This window comes from Oncorhynchus gorbuscha, unplaced genomic scaffold, assembly GCF_021184085.1.
Source record: "Oncorhynchus gorbuscha isolate QuinsamMale2020 ecotype Even-year unplaced genomic scaffold, OgorEven_v1.0 Un_scaffold_1932, whole genome shotgun sequence".
In the NCBI taxonomy this organism is placed as follows: domain Eukaryota; kingdom Metazoa; phylum Chordata; class Actinopteri; order Salmoniformes; family Salmonidae; genus Oncorhynchus; species Oncorhynchus gorbuscha.
The window spans coordinates 47501-71704 of NW_025746578.1; the positions used below are offsets into that span (position 1 = coordinate 47501).

Below are 24204 nucleotides of genomic sequence, written 5' to 3' on the forward strand. Positions count from 1 at the left end.
GTTCTTCTACGACTATAATACTACTCCTCTCTCTAGTGTGTTCTACTACTATAATACTACTCCTCACTCTAGTGTGTTCTACTACGACTATAATACTACTTCCTTTCTCTAGTGTGTTCTACTACTACTATAATACTACTCCTCTCTCTAGTGTGTTCTACTACTACTATAATACTACTCCTCTCTCTAGTGTGTTCTACTACTACTATAATACTACTTCCTCTATAATATGCCATTTAGCAGACGCTTTTATCCAAAGCGACTTACAGTCATGTGTGCATACATTCTACGTATGGGTGGTCCCGGGAATCGAACCCACTACCCTGGCGTTACAAGCGCCATGCTCTACCAACTGAGCTACAGAAGGACCACGGAAGGACCTCTCTCTAGTGGGTTCTACTACTATAATACTACTCCTCTCTCTAGTGTGTTCTACTACTACTATAATACTACTTCCTTTCTCTAGTGTGTTCTACTACGACTATAATACTACTCCTCTCTAGTGTGTTCTACTACAACTATAATACTACTTCCTCTCTCTAGTGTGTTCTACTACTACTATAATACTAATCCTCTCTGTAGTGTGTTCTACTACTACTATAATACTACTCCTCCCTCTAGTGTGTTCTACTACTACTATAATACTACTCCTCTCTCTCTAGTGTGTTCTACTACTACTATAATACTACTCCTCTCTCTAGTGTGTTCTACTACTACTATAATACTACTTCCTCTCTCTAGTGTGTTCTACTACTACTATAATACTACTCCTCTCTCTCTAGTGTGTTCTACTACTACTATAATACTACTCCTCTCTCTAGTGTGTTCTACTACTACTATAATACTACTTCCTCTCTCTAGTGGGTTCTACTACTATAATACTACTCCTCTCTCTAGTGTGTTCTACTACTACTATACTACTACTTCCTTTCTCTAGTGTGTTCTACTACGACTATAATACTACTCCTCTCTAGTGTGTTCTACTACGACTATAATACTACTTCCTCTCTCTAGTGTGTTCTACTACTACTATAATACTACTTCCTCTCTCTAGTGTGTTATAATACTACTTCCTCTCTCTAGTGTGTTCTACTACTACTATAATACTACTCCTCTCTCTAGTGTGTTCTACTACTACTATAATACTACTCTCTCTAGTGTGTTCTACTACTACTATAATAGTACTCCTCTCTCTCTGTGTTCTACTACTACTTTAATACTACTCCTCTCTCTGCAGTGTTCTACTACTACTATAATACTACTTCCTGTGTTCTACAGTGTTCTACTACTACTATAATACTACTTCCTGTGTTCTACAGTGTTCTAACTATAATAATGTTGTGTCTCTCTCTAGACCCATTGTGACCAGGTGGTGGACGTGTTCTACTACTACTATAATACTACTTCCTGTGTTCTACAGTGTTCTAACTATAATAATGTTGTGTCTCTCTCTAGTGTGTTCTACTACTACTATAATACTACTTCCTGTGTTCTACAGTGTTCTAACTATAATAATGATGTGTCTCTCTCTAGTGTGTTCTACTACTACTATAATACTACTTCCTGTGTTCTACAGTGTTCTAACTATAATAATGTTGTGTCTCTCTCTAGTGTGTTCTACTACTACTATAATACTACTTCCTGTGTTCTACAGTGTTCTAACTATAATAATGTTGTGTCTCTCTCTAGACCCGTTGTGACCAGGCAGTGGACGTGTTCTACTACTACTATAATACTACTTCCTGTGTTCTACAGTGTTCTAACTATAATAATGTTGTGTCTCTCTCTAGTGTGTTCTACTACTACTATAATACTACTTCCTGTGTTCTACAGTGTTCTAACTATAATAATGTTGTGTCTCTCTCTAGTGTGTTCTACTACTACTATAATACTACTTCCTGTGTTCTACAGTGTTCTAACTATAATAATGTTGTGTCTCTCTCTAGACCCGTGGTGACCAGGCGGTGGACGTGTTCTACTACTACTATAATACTACTTCCTGTGTTCTACAGTGTTCTAACTATAATAATGTTGTGTCTCTCTCTAGTGTGTTCTACTACTACTATAATACTACTTCCTGTGTTCTACAGTGTTCTAACTATAATAATGTTGTGTCTCTCTCTAGTGTGTTCTACTACTACTATAATACTACTTCCTGTGTTCTACAGTGTTCTAACTATAATAATGCTGTGTCTCTCTCTAGACCCGTTGTGACCAGGCAGTGGACGTGTTCTCGGCAGGCTGTGTGTTCTACTACGTGGTCAGTAGGGGGCAGCACCCGTTTGGTGACACGCTACGACGCCAAGCTAACATCCTGACCGGGGAGTACTTCCTCACACACTTCCTGGAACACGTGCATGGTGGGTGAGAGCTGTGCTCTGATTGGCTGTGGTGTGTGTCGTCTGTCGTTTAAGAGACTCTTGAGATTCTGTGATTCTGATTGAGAGCTGTGCTCTAATTGGCTGTGGTGTGTGTCCGTCAGATGACGTCATAGCGCGGGACCTGATAGAGCGAATGATCAACAGCGATCCAGAGTCCCGCCCCTCCACTTCATCTATTCTTAAACATCCGTTCTTCTGGAGCCCTGATAAGCAACTTCAGTTCTTCCAGGTACCCCTCTACCTCTACCCCTCTACCTCCCTACCCCGCTACCTCTACCCCTCTACCTCTCTACCCCTCTACCTCTCTACCCCTCTACCCCTCTACCTCCCTACCCCTCTACCTCTACCCCTCTACTTCCCTACCCCTCTACCTCTACCCCGCTACCTCTACCCCTCTACCTCTCTACCCCTCTACTTCCCTACCCCTCTACCCCTCTACTTCCCTACCCCTCTACCTCTACCCCTCTACTTCCCTACCCCTCTACCTCCCTACCCCTCTACCTCTCTACCCCTCTACCATCTTCATCTCGTAGATTCTGCTACACACAATAGAGGAAGAAAGTATTCTAGAACTAACCGTTGAGAATCTAGATAGAGAATAGAGGATCTTAGAGGGTCTTCTAGAACTAACCGTTGAGAATCTAGATAGAGAGTCTTCTAGAACTAACTGTTGAGAATCTAGATAGAGAATCTTAGAGGGTCTTCTAGAACTAACCGTTGAGAATCTAGATAGAGAATCTTAGAGGGTCTTCTAGAACTAACCGTTGAGAGTCTTCTAGAACTAACCGTTGAGAATCTAGATAGTCTTCTAGAACTAAACGTTGAGAATCTAGATAATCTTAGAGTCTTCTAGAATTAAACGTTGAGAATCTAGATAGAGAATAGGGAATCTTAGAGAGTCTTCTAGAACTAACCGTTCAGAATCTAGATAGAGAATCTTAGAGAGTCTTCTAGTACTAAACGTTGAGAATCTAGATAGAGAGTCTTCTAGAACTAAACGTTGAGAATAGGGAATCTTAGAGAGTCTTCTAGAACTAACCGTTGAGAATCTAGATAGAGAATAGAAGATCTTAGAGGGTCTTCTAGAACTAACCGTTGAGAATCTAGATAGAGAATAGAGGATCTTAGAGGGTCTTCTAGAACTATCCGTTGAGAATCTAGATAGAGAATAGAGGATCTTAGAGGGTCTTCTAGAACTAACCGTTGAGAATCTAGATAGAGTCTTCTAGAACTAACAGTTGAGAATCTAGATAGAGAATATGGAATCTTAGAGAGTCTTCTAGAACTAACCGTTCAGAATCTAGATAGAGAATAGAGGATCTTAGAGGGTCTTCTAGAACTAACCGTTGATAATCTAGATAGAGAATAGGGAATCTTAGAGAGTCTTCTAGAACTAACCGTTGAGAATCTAGATAGAGAGTCTTCTAGTACTAACCGTTCAGAATCTAGATAGAGAATAGAGGATCTTAGAGGGTCTTCTAGAACTAACCGTTGATAATCTAGATAGAGAATAGAGGATCTTAGAGGGTCTTCTAGAACTAACCGTTGAGAATCTAGATAGAGAATAGAGGATCTTAGAGGGTCTTCTAGAACTAACCGTTGAGAATCTAGATAGAGAGTCTTCTAGAACTAACTGTTGAGAATCTAGATAGAGAATCTTAGAGGGTCTTCTAGAACTAACCGTTGAGAATCTAGATAGAGAATAGAGGATCTTAGAGGGTCTTCTAGAACTAACCGTTGAGAATCTAGATAGAGAATAGAGGATCTTAGAGGGTCTTCTAGAACTAACCGTTGAGAATCTAGATAGAGAATAGAGGATCTTAGAGGGTCTTCTAGAACTAACCGTTGAGAATCTAGATAGAGAATAGAGGATCTTAGAGGGTCTTCTAGAACTAACCGTTGAGAATCTAGATAGAGGATCTTAGAGGGTCTTCTAGAACTAACCGTTGAGAATCTAGATAGAGAATAGAGGATCTTAGAGGGTCTTCTAGAACTAACCGTTGAGAATCTAGATAGAGAATAGAGGATCTTAGAGGGTCTTCTAGAACTAACCGTTGATAATCTAGATAGAGAATAGAGGATCTTAGAGGGTCTTCTCTTCATGTCCTTGTGCGTTTGACAACAGCTGATAATCACAGCTCTCCTAAAACTAACTGTTGGAGGGACAAACGTGTGATTGAGCATGAGATGACTCCTCATCATAGATCAGGCTAGTATGTTGATATTTGACTGTAGTTTTAGTTCGTAGGTTTTCCGAGCCACTGTGCTTCTACACCTGTATTGTTTGGGGTTTTAGGCTGGGTTTCCGTACAGCACTTTAAATACATTTGATTTGAAATGTGATTTGTTAGGATGTGAGTGACCGTATAGAGAAGGAACCTACAGACAGCACCATGGTGGTGAGGCTGGAGACGGCTGGCAGAGCTGTAGTACGAACCAACTGGAGAATGCACATCTCTGTTCCTCTGCAGACAGGTAACACACCAGACAGGTAACACACCAGACAGGTAACACACCTGACAGGTAACACACCTGACAGGTAACACACCAGACAGGTAACACACCAGACAGGTAACACACCATACAGGTAACACACCAGACAGGTAACACACCAGACAGGTAACACACACCAGACAGGTAACACACACCAGTCAGGTGACACACCAGACAGGTAACACACCAGACAGGTAACACACACCAGACAGGTAACACACACCAGACAGGTAACACACACCAGACAGGTAACACACACCAGACAGGTAACACACCAGACAGGTAACACACCAGACAGGTAACACACCAGACAGGTAACACCAGACAGGTAACACACACCAGACAGGTAACACACCAGACAGGTAACACACCAGACAGGTAACACACATCAGACAGGTAACACACCAGACAGGTACCACACATCAGACAGGTAACACACATCAGACAGGTGTAACACACACCAGACAGGTAACATACCAGACAGGTAACACAACAGACAGGTAACACTTCAGACAGGTAACACACCAGAGAGGTAACACACCAGACAGGTAACATACCAGACAGGTAACACACCAGACAGGGAACACATCAGACAGGTAACACACACCATACAGGTAACACACACCAGACAGGTAACACACACCAGACAGGTAACACACCAGACAGACCTGACAGGTAACACACCAGACAGGTAACACACCAGACAGGTAACACACATCAGACAGGTAACACACATCAGACAGGTAACACACATCAGACAGGTGTAACACACACCAGACAGGTAACATACCAGACAGGTAACACACCAGACAGGTAACACTTCAGACAGGTAACACACCAGAGAGGTAACACACCAGACAGGTAACATACCAGACAGGTAACACACCAGACAGGGAACACATCAGACAGGTAACACACACACTACAGGTAACACACACCATACAGGTAACACACACCAGACAGGTAACACACACCAGACAGGTAACACACCAGACAGGTGACACACCAGACAGACCTGACAGGTAACACACCAGACAGGTAACACACCAGACAGGTAACACACCAGACAGGTAACACACCAGACAGGTAACACACCAGACAAACCTGACAAGTAACACACCATACAGGTAACACACCAGACAGGTAACACACCAGACAGGTAACACACCAGACAAACCTGACAGGTAACACACCAGATAGGTAACACACCATACAGGTAACACACACCATACAGGTAACACACACCATACAGGTAACACACACCATACAGGTAACACACACCAGACAGACCTGACAGGTAACACATCAGACAGGTAACACACACCATACAGGTAACACACACCATACAGGTAACACACACCAGACAGACCTGACAGGTAACACATCAGACAGGTAACACACCAGACAGGTAACACACCAGACAGGTAACACACCAGACAGGTAACACACACCAGACAGGTAACACACCAGACAGGTAACACACACCAGACAGGTAACACACCAGACAGGTAACACACCAGACAGGTAACACACCAGACAGGTAACACACCAGACAAACCTGACAGGTAACACACCAGACAGGTAACACACCAGACAGGTAACACACCAGACAGGTAACACACCAGACAAACCTGACAGGTAACACACCAGATAGGTAACACACCATACAGGTAACACACACCATACAGGTAACACACACCATACAGGTAACACACACCATACAGGTAACACACACCAGACAGACCTGACAGGTAACACATCAGACAGGTAACACACACCATACAGGTAACACACACCATACAGGTAACACACACCAGACAGACCTGACAGGTAACACATCAGACAGGTAACACACCAGACAGGTAACACACCAGACAGGTAACACACCAGACAGGTAACACACACCAGACAGGTAACACACCAGACAGGTAACACACACCAGACAGGTAACACACCAGACAGGTAACACACACCAGACAGGTAACACACACCAGACAGGTAACACACCAGACAGGTAACACACACCAGACAGGTAACACACCAGACAGACCAGACAGGTAACACACCAGACAGGTAACACACCAGACAGGTAACACACCAGACAGGTAACACACACCAGACAGGTAACACTTCAGACAGGTAACTCTCTCTCTGTGTTTTCTCTCCAGACCTGAGGAAGTTCAGGACGTATAAAGGAAACTCAGTCAGAGACCTGCTCCGAGCCATGAGAAATAAGGTATATCTGTCATATATATATATATATATATATATATATATATATATATATATATATATATATATATATATATATATATATATATATATATGCTCCAAGCCATGAGAAATAAGGTATATCTGTCATATATATATATGCTCCAAGCCATGAGAAATAAGGCACAAGATATACTATTATATATAGTATAGTATAGTATACACTGAGTATACAAAACCTATATACTGTTATATATAGTATACACTGAGTATACAAAACCTTAATACTGTTATATATTGTATAGTAATAATAATAATAATAATAATAGTATAGTATACACTGAGTATACAAAACATATGTACTGTTATATATAGTATAGTATACACTGAGTATAAAAAACATATGTACTGTTATATATAGTATAGTATACACTGAGTATACAAAACATATATACTGTTATATATAGTATACACTGAGTATACAAAACATATATACTGTTATATATAGTATACACTGAGAATACAAAACATATATACTGTTATATATAGTATAGTATACACTGAGTATAAAAAACATATGTACTGTTATATATAGTATAGTATACACTGAGTATAAAAAACATATGTACTGTTATATATAGTATAGTATACACTGAGTAGATGCAAAACATATACTGTTATATATAGTATACACTGAGTATACAAAACATATATACTGTTATATATAGTATAGTATACACTGAGTATAAAAAACATATGTACTGTTATATATAGTATAGTATACACTGAGTATACAAAACATATGTACTGTTATATATAGTATAGTCTAGTATACACTGAGTAGATACAAAACATATATACTGTTATATATAGTATAGTATAGTATACACTGAGTAGATACAAAACATATATACTGTTATATATAGTATACACTGAGTATACAAAACATATATACTGTTATATATAGTATACACTGAGAATACAAAACATATATACTGTTATATATAGTATAGTCTAGTATACACTGAGTATACAAAACATATGTACTGTTATATATAGTATAGTATACACTGAGTATAAAAACATATGTACTGTTATATATAGTATAGTATACACTGAGTATACAAAACATATATACTGTTATATATAGTATACACTGAGTATACAAAACATATATACTGTTATATATAGTATACACTGAGAATACAAAACATATATACTGTTATATATATAGTATAGTCTAGTATACACTGAGTATACAAAACATATATACTGTTATATATAGTATAGTATACACTGAGTAGATGCAAAACATATACTGTTATATATAGTATACACTGAGTATACAAAACATATATACTGTTATATATAGTATAGTCTAGTATACACTGAGTATACAAAACATATATACTGTTATATATAGTATAGTATACACGGAGTAGATACAAAACATAAACTGTTATATATAGTATACACTGAGTATACAAAATATATATACTGTTATATATAGTATAGTCTAGTATACACTGAGTATACAAAACATATATACTGTTATATATAGTATAGTCTAGTATACACTGAGTAGATACAAAACATATATACTGTTATATATAGTATACACTGAGTATACAAAACATATATAATGTTATATATAGTATAGTCTAGTATACACTGAGTATACAAAACATATATACTGTTATATATAGTATAGTCTAGTATACACTGAGTAGATACAAAACATATATACTGTTATATATAGTATAGTATAGTATACACTGAGTATATAAAACATATATACTGTTATATATAGTATAGTATACACTGAGTAGATACAAAACATATATACTGCTATATATAGTATAGTATACACTGAGTATACAAAACATATATACTGTTATATATAGTATAGTCTAGTATACACTGAGTAGATACAAAACATATATACTGTTATATATAGTATAGTCTAGTATACACTGAGTAGATACAAAACATATATACTGTTATATATAGTATACACTGAGTATACAAAACATATATAATGTTATATATAGTATAGTCTAGTATACACTGAGTATACAAAACATATATACTGTTATATATAGTATAGTCTAGTATACACTGAGTAGATACAAAACATATATACTGTTATATATAGTATAGTATAGTATACACTGAGTATACAAAACATATATACTGTTATATATAGTATAGTCTAGTATACACTGAGTAGATACAAAACATATATACTGTTATATATAGTATAGTCTAGTATACACTGAGTAGATGTAAAACATATATACTGCTATATATAGTATAGTATAGTATACACTGAGAATATAAAACATATATACTGTTATATATAGTATACACTGAGAATATAAAACATATATACTGTTATATATAGTATACACTGAGTATACAAAATATATATACTGTTATATATAGTATAGTCTAGTATACACTGAGTATACAAAACATATATACTGTTATATATAGTATAGTATAGTATACACTGAGTAGATACAAAACATATATACTGCTATATATAGTATAGTATAGTATAGTATAGTATAGTATAGTATAGTATACACTGAGTACATACAAAACATTAAGAATGATTTCCATGACACAGACTGACCAGGTGAATCCAGGTGAAAGCTATGATCCCTTATTGATGTCACTTTGGCTTTCAACACCTTATAGAGTCCATGCCCCAGCGAATTGAGGTTGTTCTCAGGGTAAAAGGGCTAGAGGGGGTGGGCAACTCAATATTAGGAAGGTGTTCTTAATGTTTTATGTGCTTCGTGTATACACCTGTTCACACAGGAGACATGAGGAATGAGGGAAACATGCTGCTTTTTTTCAGGCCAAAAATGTGTTATAGTGGTGGTAAATGTTGAAATGGTTGGAGGATAGTGTTGAACTTCCTGTTTCTCTTCCTGTCTCTCCCCCTCTCTCTCCCTTCCTGTCTCTCTCTTCCTATCTTTCCCTTTCTTCCCTCTCTCTCTCTCTCTCTCTCTCTCTCTCTCTGTCTCTCCTTCTCTCTTCCTGTCTCTCCCTCTCTCTTCCTGTCTCTCTCTCCCTCTCTCTTCCTGTGTCTCTCTCTCTTCCTGTCTCTCTCTCTCTTCCTGTCTCTCCCTCTCTTCCTGTCTCTCTCTCCCTGTCTCTCCCTCTCTTCCTGTCTCTCTCTCCCTCTCTCTTCCTGTCTCTCTCTCTCTCTCTCTTCCTGGCTCTCCCTGTCTTCATCTCTCTCTCTTCCTGTCTCTCCCTCTCTTCATCTATCTCTCTGTCTTCATCTCTCTCTCTGTCTTCATCTCTCCCTCTCCCTCTCCCTCCTGTTCTCTCTGTGTGTTTCCGTGTCTGTAGAAGCACCACTACCACGAGTTGCCATCGGAGGTCCAGGAGACGTTAGGGGAGGTGCCTGAAGGCTTCGTTAGTTACTTCACCTCCCGGTTCCCGCGGTTACTGCTACACACACACACAGCGCTCAGCAGCTGTTCACACGAGAGACTTTTCCAACCCTACTACCTGCCCCCCACTGTTAAATAACACACACACACACAGGATAGGTCGCTGGTTCAAATCCCCCAGCCGACTAAAGTGAAAATCTGCTAATGTGCACTTGAGCAAGGCACCTAACCACACTGGCTTCTGTACGTTGCTGTGGATAAGAGTGTCTGCTAAATGACTCCAATTTCAAAGTGTAAATTCACTTCTTGTAGTAGAGCCGGAATGACTGCCTCATGAATATTTAGAGACAGACTGTTGAATGACTGCCTCATGAATATTCAGAGACGGACTGTTGAATGACTGCCTCATGAATATTCAGAGACAGACTGTTGTATGACTGCCTCATGAATATTCAGAGACGGACTGTTGAATAACTGCCTCATGAATATTCAGAGACAGACTGTTGAATGACTGCCTCATGAATATTCTGAGACAGACTGTTGAATGACTGCCTCATGAATATTCAGAGACGGACTGTTGAATGACTGCCTCATGAATATTCAGAGATGGACTGTTGAATGACTGCCTCATGAATATTCAGAGACGGACTGGTACACTCCAAGACAAAAGCTTTTTAAATGCTGTAAATGTTTTACTCGTAACTTACAAGATGAACTGTTTTTAACTTTCACCTGCTCTGATAGGATAGTTTAATACACTGCTCTGATAGGATAGTCTGATAGGGTAGTTTAATACACTGCTCTGATAGGATAGTTTAATACACTGCTCTGATAGGATAGTTTAATACACTGCTCTGATAGGTTAGTTTAATACACTGCTCTGGTAGGATAGTCTGATAGGATAGTTTAATACACTGCTCTGATAGGGTAGTTTAATACACTGCTCTGATAGGATAGTTTAATACACTGCTCTGATAGGATAGTCTGATAGGATAGTTTAATACACTGCTCTGATAGGGTAGTTTAATACACTGCTCTGATAGGGTAGTCTGATAGGATAGTTTAATACACTGCTCTGATAGGGTAGTCTGATAGGGTAGTTTAATACACTGCTCTGATAGGATAGTTTAATACACTGCTCTGATAGGATAGTTTAATACACTGCTCTGATAGGATAGTTTAATACACTGCTCTGATAGGATAGTCTGATAGGGTAGTTTAATACACTGCTCTGATAGGATAGTTTAATACACTGCTCTGATAGGGTAGTTTAATACACTGCTCTGATAGGATAGTTTAATACACTGCTCTGATAGGATAGTTTAATACACTGCTCTGATAGGATAGTTTAATGCACTGCTCTGATAGGATAGTTTTATACACTGCTCTGATAGGGTAGTTTAATACACTGCTCTGATAGGATAGTCTGATAGGATAGTTTAATACACTGCTCTGATAGGGTAGTTTAATACACTGCTCTGATAGGATAGTTTAATACACTGCTCTGATAGGATAGTCTGATAGGATAGTTTAATACACTGCTCTGATAGGATAGTCTGATAGGGTAGTTTAATACACTGCTCTGATAGGATAGTTTAATACACTGCTCTGATAGGGTAGTTTAATACACTGCTCTGATAGGATAGTCTGATAGGATAGTTTAATACACTGCTCTGATAGGATAGTTTAATACACTGCTCTGATAGGATAGTCTGATAGGGTAGTTTAATACACTGCTCTGATAGGATAGTTTAATACACTGCTCTGATAGGATAGTCTGATAGGATAGTTTAATACACTGCTCTGATAGGATAGTTTAATGCACTGCTCTGATAGGATAGTCTGATAGGATAGTTTAATACACTGCTCTGATAGGATAGTTTAATACACTGCTCTGATAGGATAGTCTGATAGGGTAGTTTAATACACTGCTCTGATAGGATAGTTTAATACACTGCTCTGATAGGATAGTCTGATAGGGTAGTTTAATACACTGCTCTGATAGGATAGTTTAATACACTGCTCCGATAGGATAGTCTGATAGGATAGTTTAATACACTGCTCTGATAGGATAGTTTTATACACTGCTCTGATAGGGTAGTTTAATACACTGCTCTGATAGGATAGTTTAATACACTGCTCTGATAGGATAGTCTGATAGGATAGTTTAATACACTGCTCTGATAGGGTAGTTTAATACACTGCTCTGATAGGATAGTCTGATAGGATAGTTTAATACACTGCTCTGATAGGGTAGTTTAATACACTGCTCTGATAGGATAGTTTAATACACTGCTCTGATAGGATAGTTTAATACACTGCTCTGATAGGATAGTTTAATACACTGCTCTGATAGGGTAGTCTGATAGGATAGTTTAATACACTGCTCTGATAGGATAGTCTGAAGCCCTATTCTCTATGTAGTGCACTAAGGGGATAGTAGGGGTCAAATCTGAAGCCCTATTCTCTATGTAGTGCACTAAGGGGATAGTAGGGGTCAAATCTGAAGCCCTATTCTCTATGTAGTGCACTAAGGGGAACGAGGGGTCAAATCTGAAGCCCTATTCTCTATGTAGTGCACTAAGGGGAACGAGGGGTCAAATCTGAAGCCCTATTCTCTATGTAGTGCACTAAGGGGAACGAGGGGTCAAATCTGAAGCCCTATTCTCTATGTAGTGCACTAAGGGGAACGAGGGGTCAAATCTGAAGCCCTATTCTCTATGTAGTGCACTAAGGGGATAGTAGGGCTCCTCACTATGAAGGGAATAGAGGGGGGGAAAACACCCGGTAGGATATTTTGAAGATGAAGCCTTTTTGTTACTGATACAGTTGTGGTTTTATACAGTTGTGGTTTTATACAGTACCAATGTGAAAGCACATTGACAATCTATATTCCTTTAATTATGAATGAGATGATGCTTTATGGATTAATCCCAGACTGCTCTCTGTTTTCTACACAGATGCAGACCTTTGAGGGAAAACTTTTATACTTTGGGTTTTTGGAATAATAAAAAAATAAATAAACATGTTTTGAACATCTTGTGAACTAAACCGACCGGTATTGTGTTCTTTATCAACATGAATGTAGTGAACTAAACCGACCGGTATTGTGTTCTTTATCAACATGAATGTTTTGAACATCTTGTGGTGAACTAATCTGACCGGTATTGTGTTCTTAATCAACATGAATCTAGTGAACTAAACCGACCGGTATTGTGTTCTTTATCAACATGAATGTGGTGAACTAAACCGACCGGTATTGTGTTCTTTATCAACATGAATGTTTTGAACATCTCGTGGTGAACTAAACCGACCGGTATTGTGTTCTTTATCAACATGTAGTGAACTAATCCGACCGGTATTGTGTTCTTAATCAACATGAATGTAGTGAACTAAACCGACCGGTATTGTGTTCTTTATCAACATGTAGTGAACTAATCCGACCGGTATTGTGTTCTTAATCAACATGAATTTAGTGAACTAATCCGACCGGTATTGTGTTCTTTATCAACATGAATGTAGTAAACTAAACCGACCGGTATTGTGTTAATGTTTTGAGAAGACACTGTAGGTTAAACCCTATAAGATAAACCACAGACAATCCCTACTGCGGGATTAATGACACACCTGTATTGATTGAAAAACAAATCTGTACAATAACAATGGAATAAATGAATAAAAAGACTGAAAAACACTTCAGACATGATACAATTACTGAATCTGATGAGAGAGATTTAATAACTATCAGAATCTGATATAATAACTATCTGAATCTGATGAGACCAGACGTGATACAATAACTATCTGAATCTGATGAGACCAGACAATAACTATCTGAATCTGATGAGACCAGACAATAACTATCTGAATCTGATGAGACCAGACCTGATATAATAACTATCTGAATCTGATGAGACCAGACAATAACTATCTGAAGACCAGACCTGATATAATAACTATCTGAATCTGATGAGACCAGACAATAACTATCAGAATCTGATGATACAATTACTGAATCTGATGAGACCAGACAATAACTATCTGAATCTGATGAGACCAGACCTGATATAATAACTATCTGAATCTGATGAGACCAGACCTGATACAATAACTATCTGAATCTGATGAGACCAGACAATAACTATCTGAATCTGATGAGAGAGACCAGCCGTGATACAATAACTATCTGAATCTGATGAGACCAGACAATAACTATCTGAATCTGATGAGAGAGACCAGACATGATACAATAACTATCTGAATCTGATGAGAGAGACCAGCCATGATACAATAACTATCTGAATCTGATGAGACCAGACGTGATACAATAACTATCTGAATCTGATGAGAGACCAGACGTGATACAATAACTATCTGAATCTGATGAGAGAGACCAGACCTGATACAATAACTATCTGAATCTGATGAGACCAGACAATAACTATCTGAATCTGATGAGAGAGACCAGACCTGATACAATAACTATCTGAATCTGATGAGACCAGCCATGATACAATAACTATCTGAATCTGATGAGACCAGACGTGATACAATAACTATCTGAATCTGATGAGAGACCAGACGTGATACAATAACTATCTGAATCTGATGAGACCAGACGTGATACAATAACTATCTGAATCTGATGAGAGAGACCAGACGTGATACAATAACTATCTGAATCTGATGAGAGAGACCAGACGTGATACAATAACTATCTGAATCTGATGAGACCAGACAATAACTATCTGAATCTGATGAGAGAGACCAGACGTGATACAATAACTATCTGAATCTGATGAGACCAGACAATAACTATCTGAATCTGATGAGAGAGACCAGACGTGATACAATAACTATCTGATGAGAGAGACCAGACAATAACTATCTGAATCTGATGAGAGAGACCAGACGTGATACAATAACTATCTGAATCTGATGAGACCAGACCTGATACAATAACTATCTGAATCTGATGAGACCAGACGTGATACAATAACTATCTGAATCTGATGAGAGAGACCAGACGTGATACAATAACTATCTGAATCTGATGAGACCAGACAATAACTATCTGAATCTGATGAGACCAGACATGATACAATAACTATCTGAATCTGATGAGAGAGACCAGACATGATACAATAACTATCTGAATCTGATGAGACCAGCCGTGATACAATAACTATCTGAATCTGATGAGACCAGACAATAACTATCTGAATCTGATGAGACAGACCAGCCGTGATACAATAACTATCTGAATCTGATGAGACAGACCAGACGTGATACAATAACTATCTGATGAGAGAGACCAGACGTGATACAATAACTATCTGAATCTGATGAGAGAGACCAGACCTGATACAATAACTATCTGAATCTGATGAGACCAGCCGTGATACAATAACTATCTGAATCTGATGAGACCAGACAATAACTATCTGAATCTGATGAGACAGACCAGCCGTGATACAATAACTATCTGAATCTGATGAGACAGACCAGACGTGATACAATAACTATCTGATGAGAGAGACCAGACGTGATACAATAACTATCTGAATCTGATGAGAGAGACCAGACCTGATACAATAACTATCTGAATCTGATGAGACCAAACATGATACAATAACTATCTGAATCTGATGAGACAGACCAGACATGATACAATAACTATCTGAATCTGATGAGACAGACCAGCCGTGATACAATAACTATCTGAATCTGATGAGACCAGACCTGATACAATAACTATCTGAATCTGATGAGAGAGACCAGACGTGATACAATAACTATCTGAATCTGATGAGACCAGACAATAACTATCTGAATCTGATGAGACAGACCAGACGTGATACAATAACTATCTGAATCTGATGAGACCAGACCTGATACAATAACTATCTGAATCTGATGAGACCAGACAATAACTATCTGAATCTGATGAGACAGACCAGACCTGATACAATAACTATCTGAATCTGATGAGACCAGACGTGATACAATAACTATCTGAATCTGATGAGAGAGACCAGACATGATACAATAACTATCTGAATCTGATGAGACCAGCCATGATACAATAACTATCTGAATCTGATGAGACAGACCAGACATGATACAATAACTATCTGAATCTGATGAGAGAGACCAGACGTGATACAATAACTATCTGAATCTGATGAGACAGACCAGACGTGATACAATAACTATCTGAATCTGATGAGAGAGACCAGACGTGATACAATAACTATCTGATGAGAGAGACCAGACGTGATACAATAACTATCTGAATCTGATGAGAGAGACCAGACGTGATACAATAACTATCTGAATCTGATGAGACCAGACAATAACTATCTGAATCTGATGAGAGAGACCAGACGTGATACAATAACTATCTGATGAGAGAGACCAGACAATAACTATCTGAATCTGATGAGAGAGACCAGACGTGATACAATAACTATCTGAATCTGATGAGACCAGACAATAACTATCTGAATCTGATGAGACCAGACATGATACAATAACTATCTGAATCTGATGAGACCAGACAATAACTATCTGAATCTGATGAGACCAGCCGTGATACAATAACTATCTGAATCTGATGAGACCAGACAATAACTATCTGAATCTGATGAGACAGACCAGCCGTGATACAATAACTATCTGAATCTGATGAGACAGACCTGATACAATAACTATCTGAATCTGATGAGAGAGACCAGACGTGATACAATAACTATCTGATGAGAGAGACCAGACGTGATACAATAACTATCTGAATCTGATGAGAGAGAACAGACCTGATACAATAACTATCTGAATCTGATGAGACCAGACATGATACAATAACTATCTGAATCTGATGAGACAGACCAGACATGATACAATAACTATCTGAATGAATCTGATGAGACAGACCAGCCGTGATACAATAACTATCTGAATCTGATGAGACCAGACCTGATACAATAACTATCTGAATCTGATGAGAGAGACCAGACGTGATACAATAACTATCTGAATCTGATGAGACCAGACAATAACTATCTGAATCTGATGAGACAGACCAGACGTGATACAATAACTATCTGAATCTGATGAGACCAGACCTGATACAATAACTATCTGAATCTGATGAGACCAGACAATAACTATCTGAATCTGATGAGACAGACCAGACCTGATACAATAACTATCTGAATCTGATGAGACCAGACGTGATACAATAACTATCTGAATCTGATGAGAGAGACCAGACATGATACAATAACTATCTGAATCTGATGAGACCAGCCATGATACAATAACTATCTGAATCTGATGAGACAGACCAGACATGATACAATAACTATCTGAATCTGATGAGAGAGACCAGACGTGATACAATAACTATCTGAATCTGATGAGACAGACCAGACGTGATACAATAACTATCTGAATCTGATGAGAGAGACCAGACGTGATACAATAACTATCTGAATCTGATGAGACCAGACGTGATACAATAACTATCTGAATCTGATGAGACCAGACGTGATACAATAACTAACTATCTGAATCTGATCTGAGAGACCAGACGTGATACAATAACTATCTGAATCTGATGAGACCAGATACAATAACTATCTGAATCTGATACAACAATAACTATCTGAATCTGATGAGAGAGACCAGACGTGATACAATAACTATCTGAATCTGATGAGAGAGACCAGACTGATGATACAATAACTATCTGAATCTGATGAGACCAGACAATAACAATCTAACTATCTGATACAATAAATCTGATCTGAGAGAGAGACATGATACAATAACTAGAATCTGATGAGACAATAACTATCTGATACAATAACTATCTGAATCTGATGAGAGACCAGACGTGATACAATAACTATCTGAATCTGATGAGACCAGACAATAACTATCTGAATCTGATGAGAGAGACCGTGATACAATAACTATCTGAATCTGATGAGACCAGAGACCAGACATGATACAATAACTATCTGAATCTGATGAGAGACATGAGACCAGACGTGATACAATAACTATCTGAATCTGATGAGACCAGATACAATAACTATCTGAATCTGATGAGACCAGACTGATACAATAACTATCTGAATCTGATGAGACCAGACAATAACTATCTGAATCTGATGAGACCAGCCGTGATACAATAACTATCTGAATCTGATGAGACCAGACAATAACTATCTGAATCTGATGAGAGACCAGACGTGATACAATAACTATCTGAATCTGATGAGACAGACCAGACGTGATACAATAACTATCTGAATCTGATGAGAGAGACCAGACGTGATACAATAAATCTGAATCTGATGAGAGAGACCAGACGTGATACAATAACTATCTGAATCTGATGAGAGAGACCAGACCTGATACAATAACTATCTGAATCTGATGAGAGACCAGACATGATACAATAACTATCTGAATCTGATGAGACAGACCAGCCGTGATACAATAACTATCTGAATCTGATGAGACCAGAGACCAGACCTGATACAATAACTATCTGAATCTGATGAGAGAGACCAGACGTGATACAATAACTATCTGAATCTGATGAGACCAGACAATAACTATCTGAATCTGATGAGACAGACCAGACTATCTGATACAATAACTATCTGAATCTGATGAGACCAGACCTGATACAATAACTATCTGAATCTGATACAATAACTATCTGAATCTGATGAGACAGACCAGACCTGATACAATAACTATCTGAATCTGATGAGACCAGACGTGATACAATAACTATCTGAATCTGATGAGAGAGACCAGACATGATACAATAACTATCTGAATCTGATGAGACCAGCCATGATACAATAACTATCTGAATCTGATGAGACAGACCAGACATGATACAATAACTATCTGAATCTGATGAGAGAGACCAGACGTGATACAATAACTATCTGAATCTGATGAGACAGACCAGACGTGATACAATAACTATCTGAATCTGATGAGAGAGACCAGACGTGATACAATAAATCTGAATCTGATGAGAGAGACCAGACGTGATACAATAACTATCTGAATCTGATGAGAGAGACCAGACGTGATACAATAACTATCTGAATCTGATGAGACCAGACAATAACTATCTGAATCTGATGAGAGAGACCAGACGTGATACAATAACTATCTGATGAGAGAGACCAGACAATAACTATCTGAATCTGATGAGAGAGACCAGACGTGATACAATAACTATCTGAATCTGATGAGACCAGACAATAACTATCTGAATCTGATGAGACCAGACATGATACAATAACTATCTGAATCTGATGAGACCAGATCTGAATCTGATGAGACCAGCCGTGATACAATAACTATCTGAATCTGATGAGACCAGATACAATAACTATCTGAATCTGATGAGACAGACCAGCCGTGATACAATAACTATCTGAATCTGATGAGACAGACCAGACGTGATACAATAACTATCTGAATCTGATGAGAGAGACCAGACGTGATACAATAACTATCTGAATCTGATGAGACCAGACAATAACTATCTGAATCTGATGAGACCAGACATGATACAATAACTATCTGAATCTGATGAGACAGACCAGACATGATACAATAACTATCTGAATCTGATGAGACAGACCAGCCGTGATACAATAACTATCTGAATCTGATGAGACCAGACCTGATACAATAACTATCTGAATCTGATGAGAGAGACCAGACGTGATACAATAACTATCTGAATCTGATGAGACCAGACAATAACTATCTGAATCTGATGAGACAGACCAGACGTGATACAATAACTATCTGAATCTGATGAGACCAGACCTGATACAATAACTATCTGAATCTGATGAGACCAGACAATAACTATCTGAATCTGATGAGACAGACCAGACCTGATACAATAACTATCTGAATCTGATGAGACCAGACGTGATACAATAACTATCTGAATCTGATGAGAGAGACCAGACATGATACAATAACTATCTGAATCTGATGAGACCAGCCATGATACAATAACTATCTGAATCTGATGAGACAGACCAGACATGATACAATAACTATCTGAATCTGATGAGAGAGACCAGACGTGATACAATAACTATCTGAATCTGATGAGACAGACCAGACGTGATACAATAACTATCTGAATCTGATGAGAGAGACCAGACGTGATACAATAACTATCTGAATCTGATGAGACCAGATAATAACTATCTGAATCTGATGAGAGAGACCAGACGTGATACAATAACTATCTGAATCTGATGAGAGAGACCAGACGTGATACAATAACTATCTGAATCTGATGAGACCAGACAATAACTATCTGAATCTGATGAGAGAGACCAGACGTGATACAATAACTATCTGAATCTGATGAGACCAGACATGATACACTAACTATCTGAATCTGATGAGACCAGACATGATACAATAACTATCTGAATCTGATGAGAGAGACCAGACACGACACAATAACTATCTGAATCTGATGAGACAGACCAGACATGATACAATAACTATCTGAATCTGATGAGACCAGACATGATACAATAACTATCTGAATCTGATGAGAGAGACCAGACACGACACAATAACTATCTGAATCTGATGAGACAGACCAGACCTGATATAATAACTATCTGAATCTGATGAGACCAGACCTGATACAATAACTATCTGAATCTGATGAGACCAGACCTGATACAATAACTATCTGAATCTGATGAGAGAGACCAGACGTGATACAATAACTATCTGAATCTGATGAGACCAGATACAATAACTATCTGAATCTGATGAGACAGACCAGACGTGATACAATAACTATCTGAATCTGATGAGACCAGACCTGATACAATAACTATCTGAATCTGATGAGACCAGACAATAACTATCTGAATCTGATGAGACAGACCAGACCTGATACAATAACTATCTGAATCTGATGAGACCAGACGTGATACAATAACTATCTGAATCTGATGAGAGAGACCAGACGTGATACAATAACTATCTGAATCTGATGAGACCAGACGTGATACAATAACTATCTGAATCTGATGAGACAGACCAGAGACCAGACTGATGATACAATAACTATCTGAATCTGAGAGAGACCAGACGTGATACAATAACTATCTGAATCTGATGAGAGAGACCAGACGTGATACAATAACTATCTGAATCTGATGAGACCAGACAATAACTATCTGAATCTGATGAGAGAGACCAGACGTGATACAATAACTAATCTGATGAGACCAGACAATAACTATCTGAATCTGATGAGAAGAGACCAGACGTGATACAATAACTATCTGAATCTGATGAGACCAGACAATAACTATCTGAATCTGATGAGACCAGACATGATACAATAACTATCTGAATCTGATGAGACCAGACAATAACTATCTGAATCTGATGAGACCAGACGTGATACAATAACTATCTGAATCTGATGAGACCAGACAATAACTATCTGAATCTGATGAGACAGACCAGCCGATGATACAATAACTATCTGAATCTGATGAGAGACCAGACGTGATACAATAACTATCTGAATCTGATGAGAGAGACCAGACGTGATACAATAACTATCTGATGAGAGAGACCAGACGTGATACAATAACTATCTGAATCAGAACAGACCTGATACAATAACTATCTGAATCTGATGAGACCAGACAATAACTATCTGAATCTGATGAGAGAGACCAGACGTGATACAATAACTATCTGAATCTGATGAGACCAGACAATAACTATCTGAATCTGATGAGACCAGACATGATACAATAACTATCTGAATCTGATGAGACAGACCAGACATGATACAATAACTATCTGAATCTGATGAGACAGACCAGACATGATACAATAACTATCTGAATCTGATGAGACCAGACCTGATACAATAACTATCTGAATCTGATGAGAGATACAATAACTAGACCAGACGTGATACAATAACTATCTGAATCTGATGAGACCAGACAATAACTATCTGAATCTGATGAGACAGACCAGACGTGATACAATAACTATCTGAATCTGATGAGACCAGACCTGATACAATAACTATCTGAATCTGATGAGACCCATGACAATAACTATCTGAATCTGATGAGACAGACCAGACCTGATACAATAACTATCTGAATCTGATGAGACCAGACGTGATACAATAACTATCTGAATCTGATGAGACAGACCAGACATGATACAATAACTATCTGAATCTGATGAGAGAGACCAGACGTGATACAATAACTATCTGAATCTGATGAGACAGACCAGACGTGATACAATAACTATCTGAATCTGATGAGAGAGACCAGACGTGATACAATAACTATCTGAATCTGATGAGACCAGACAATAACTATCTGAATCTGATGAGAGAGACCAGACGTGATACAATAACTATCTGAATCTGATGAGACCAGACATGATACACTAACTATCTGAATCTGATGAGACCAGACATGATACAATAACTATCTGAATCTGATGAGAGAGACCAGACACGACACAATAACTATCTGAATCTGATGAGACCAGACATGATACACTAACTATCTGAATCTGATGAGACCAGACATGATACAATAACTATCTGAATCTGATGAGACCAGACAGACAATAACTATCTGAATCTGATGAGACAGACCAGACCTGATACAATAACTATCTGAATCTGATGAGACCAGACCTGATACAATAACTATCTGAATCTGATGAGACCAGACTGATGAGATACAATAACTATCTGAATCTGATGAGATACAATAACTATCTGAATCTGATGAGACCAGACGTGATACAATAACTATCTGAATCTGATGAGAGAGACCAGAATCATGATACAATAACTATCTGAATCTGATGAGACCAGCCATGATACAATAACTATCTGGATCTGATGAGAGAGACCAGACATGATACAATAACTATCTGAATCTGATGAGACCAGACGTGATACAATAACTATCTGAATCTGATGAGAGAGACCAGACCTGATACAATAACTATCTGAATCTGATGAGACAGACCAGACCTGATACAATAACTATCTGAATCTGATGAGACAGACCAGACCTGATACAATAACTATCTGAATCTGATGAGACAGACCAGACCTGATACAATAACTATCTGAATCTGATGAGACCAGCCATGATACAATAACTATCTGAATCTGATGAGACCAGCCATGATACAATAACTATCTGAATCTGATGAGACAGACCAGACATGATACAATAACTATCTGAATCTGATGAGAGAGACCAGACATGATACAATAACTATCTGAATCTGATGAGAGAGACCAGACGTGATACAATAACTATCTGAATCTGATGAGACAGACCAGACGTGATACAATAACTATCTGAATCTGATGAGACCAGACACGACACAATAACTATCTGAATCTGATGAGACCAGACGTGATACAATAACTATCTGAATCTGATGAGAGAGACCAGCCATGATACAATAACTATCTGAATCTGATGAGACCAGCCATGATACAATAACTATCTGAATCTGATGGGAGACCAGACATGATACAATAACTATCTGAATCTGATGAGACCAGACAATAACTATCTGAATCTGATGAGAGAGACCAGACGTGATAC

General features: G+C 38.2%; 1 protein-coding gene across 1 annotated transcript in view; it reads left to right on the forward strand.

Moving 5' to 3' along the window:
* Positions 1–12666, forward strand: part of LOC124024581 (serine/threonine-protein kinase/endoribonuclease IRE1-like) — a 54362-nt gene extending 41696 nt beyond the window's left edge. The window contains exons 19-24 of the mRNA XM_046338480.1: positions 2204–2360; positions 2483–2610; positions 4733–4856; positions 7043–7110; positions 10452–11356; positions 12475–12666. Of these exons, the coding sequence (XP_046194436.1) occupies positions 2204–2360; positions 2483–2610; positions 4733–4856; positions 7043–7110; positions 10452–10634 (660 nt within the window). The 3' untranslated portion in view covers positions 10635–11356; positions 12475–12666. The remainder of the gene's footprint in view (positions 1–2203; positions 2361–2482; positions 2611–4732; positions 4857–7042; positions 7111–10451; positions 11357–12474) is intronic.
* The last annotated feature ends 11538 nt before the right edge of the window (positions 12667–24204 follow it).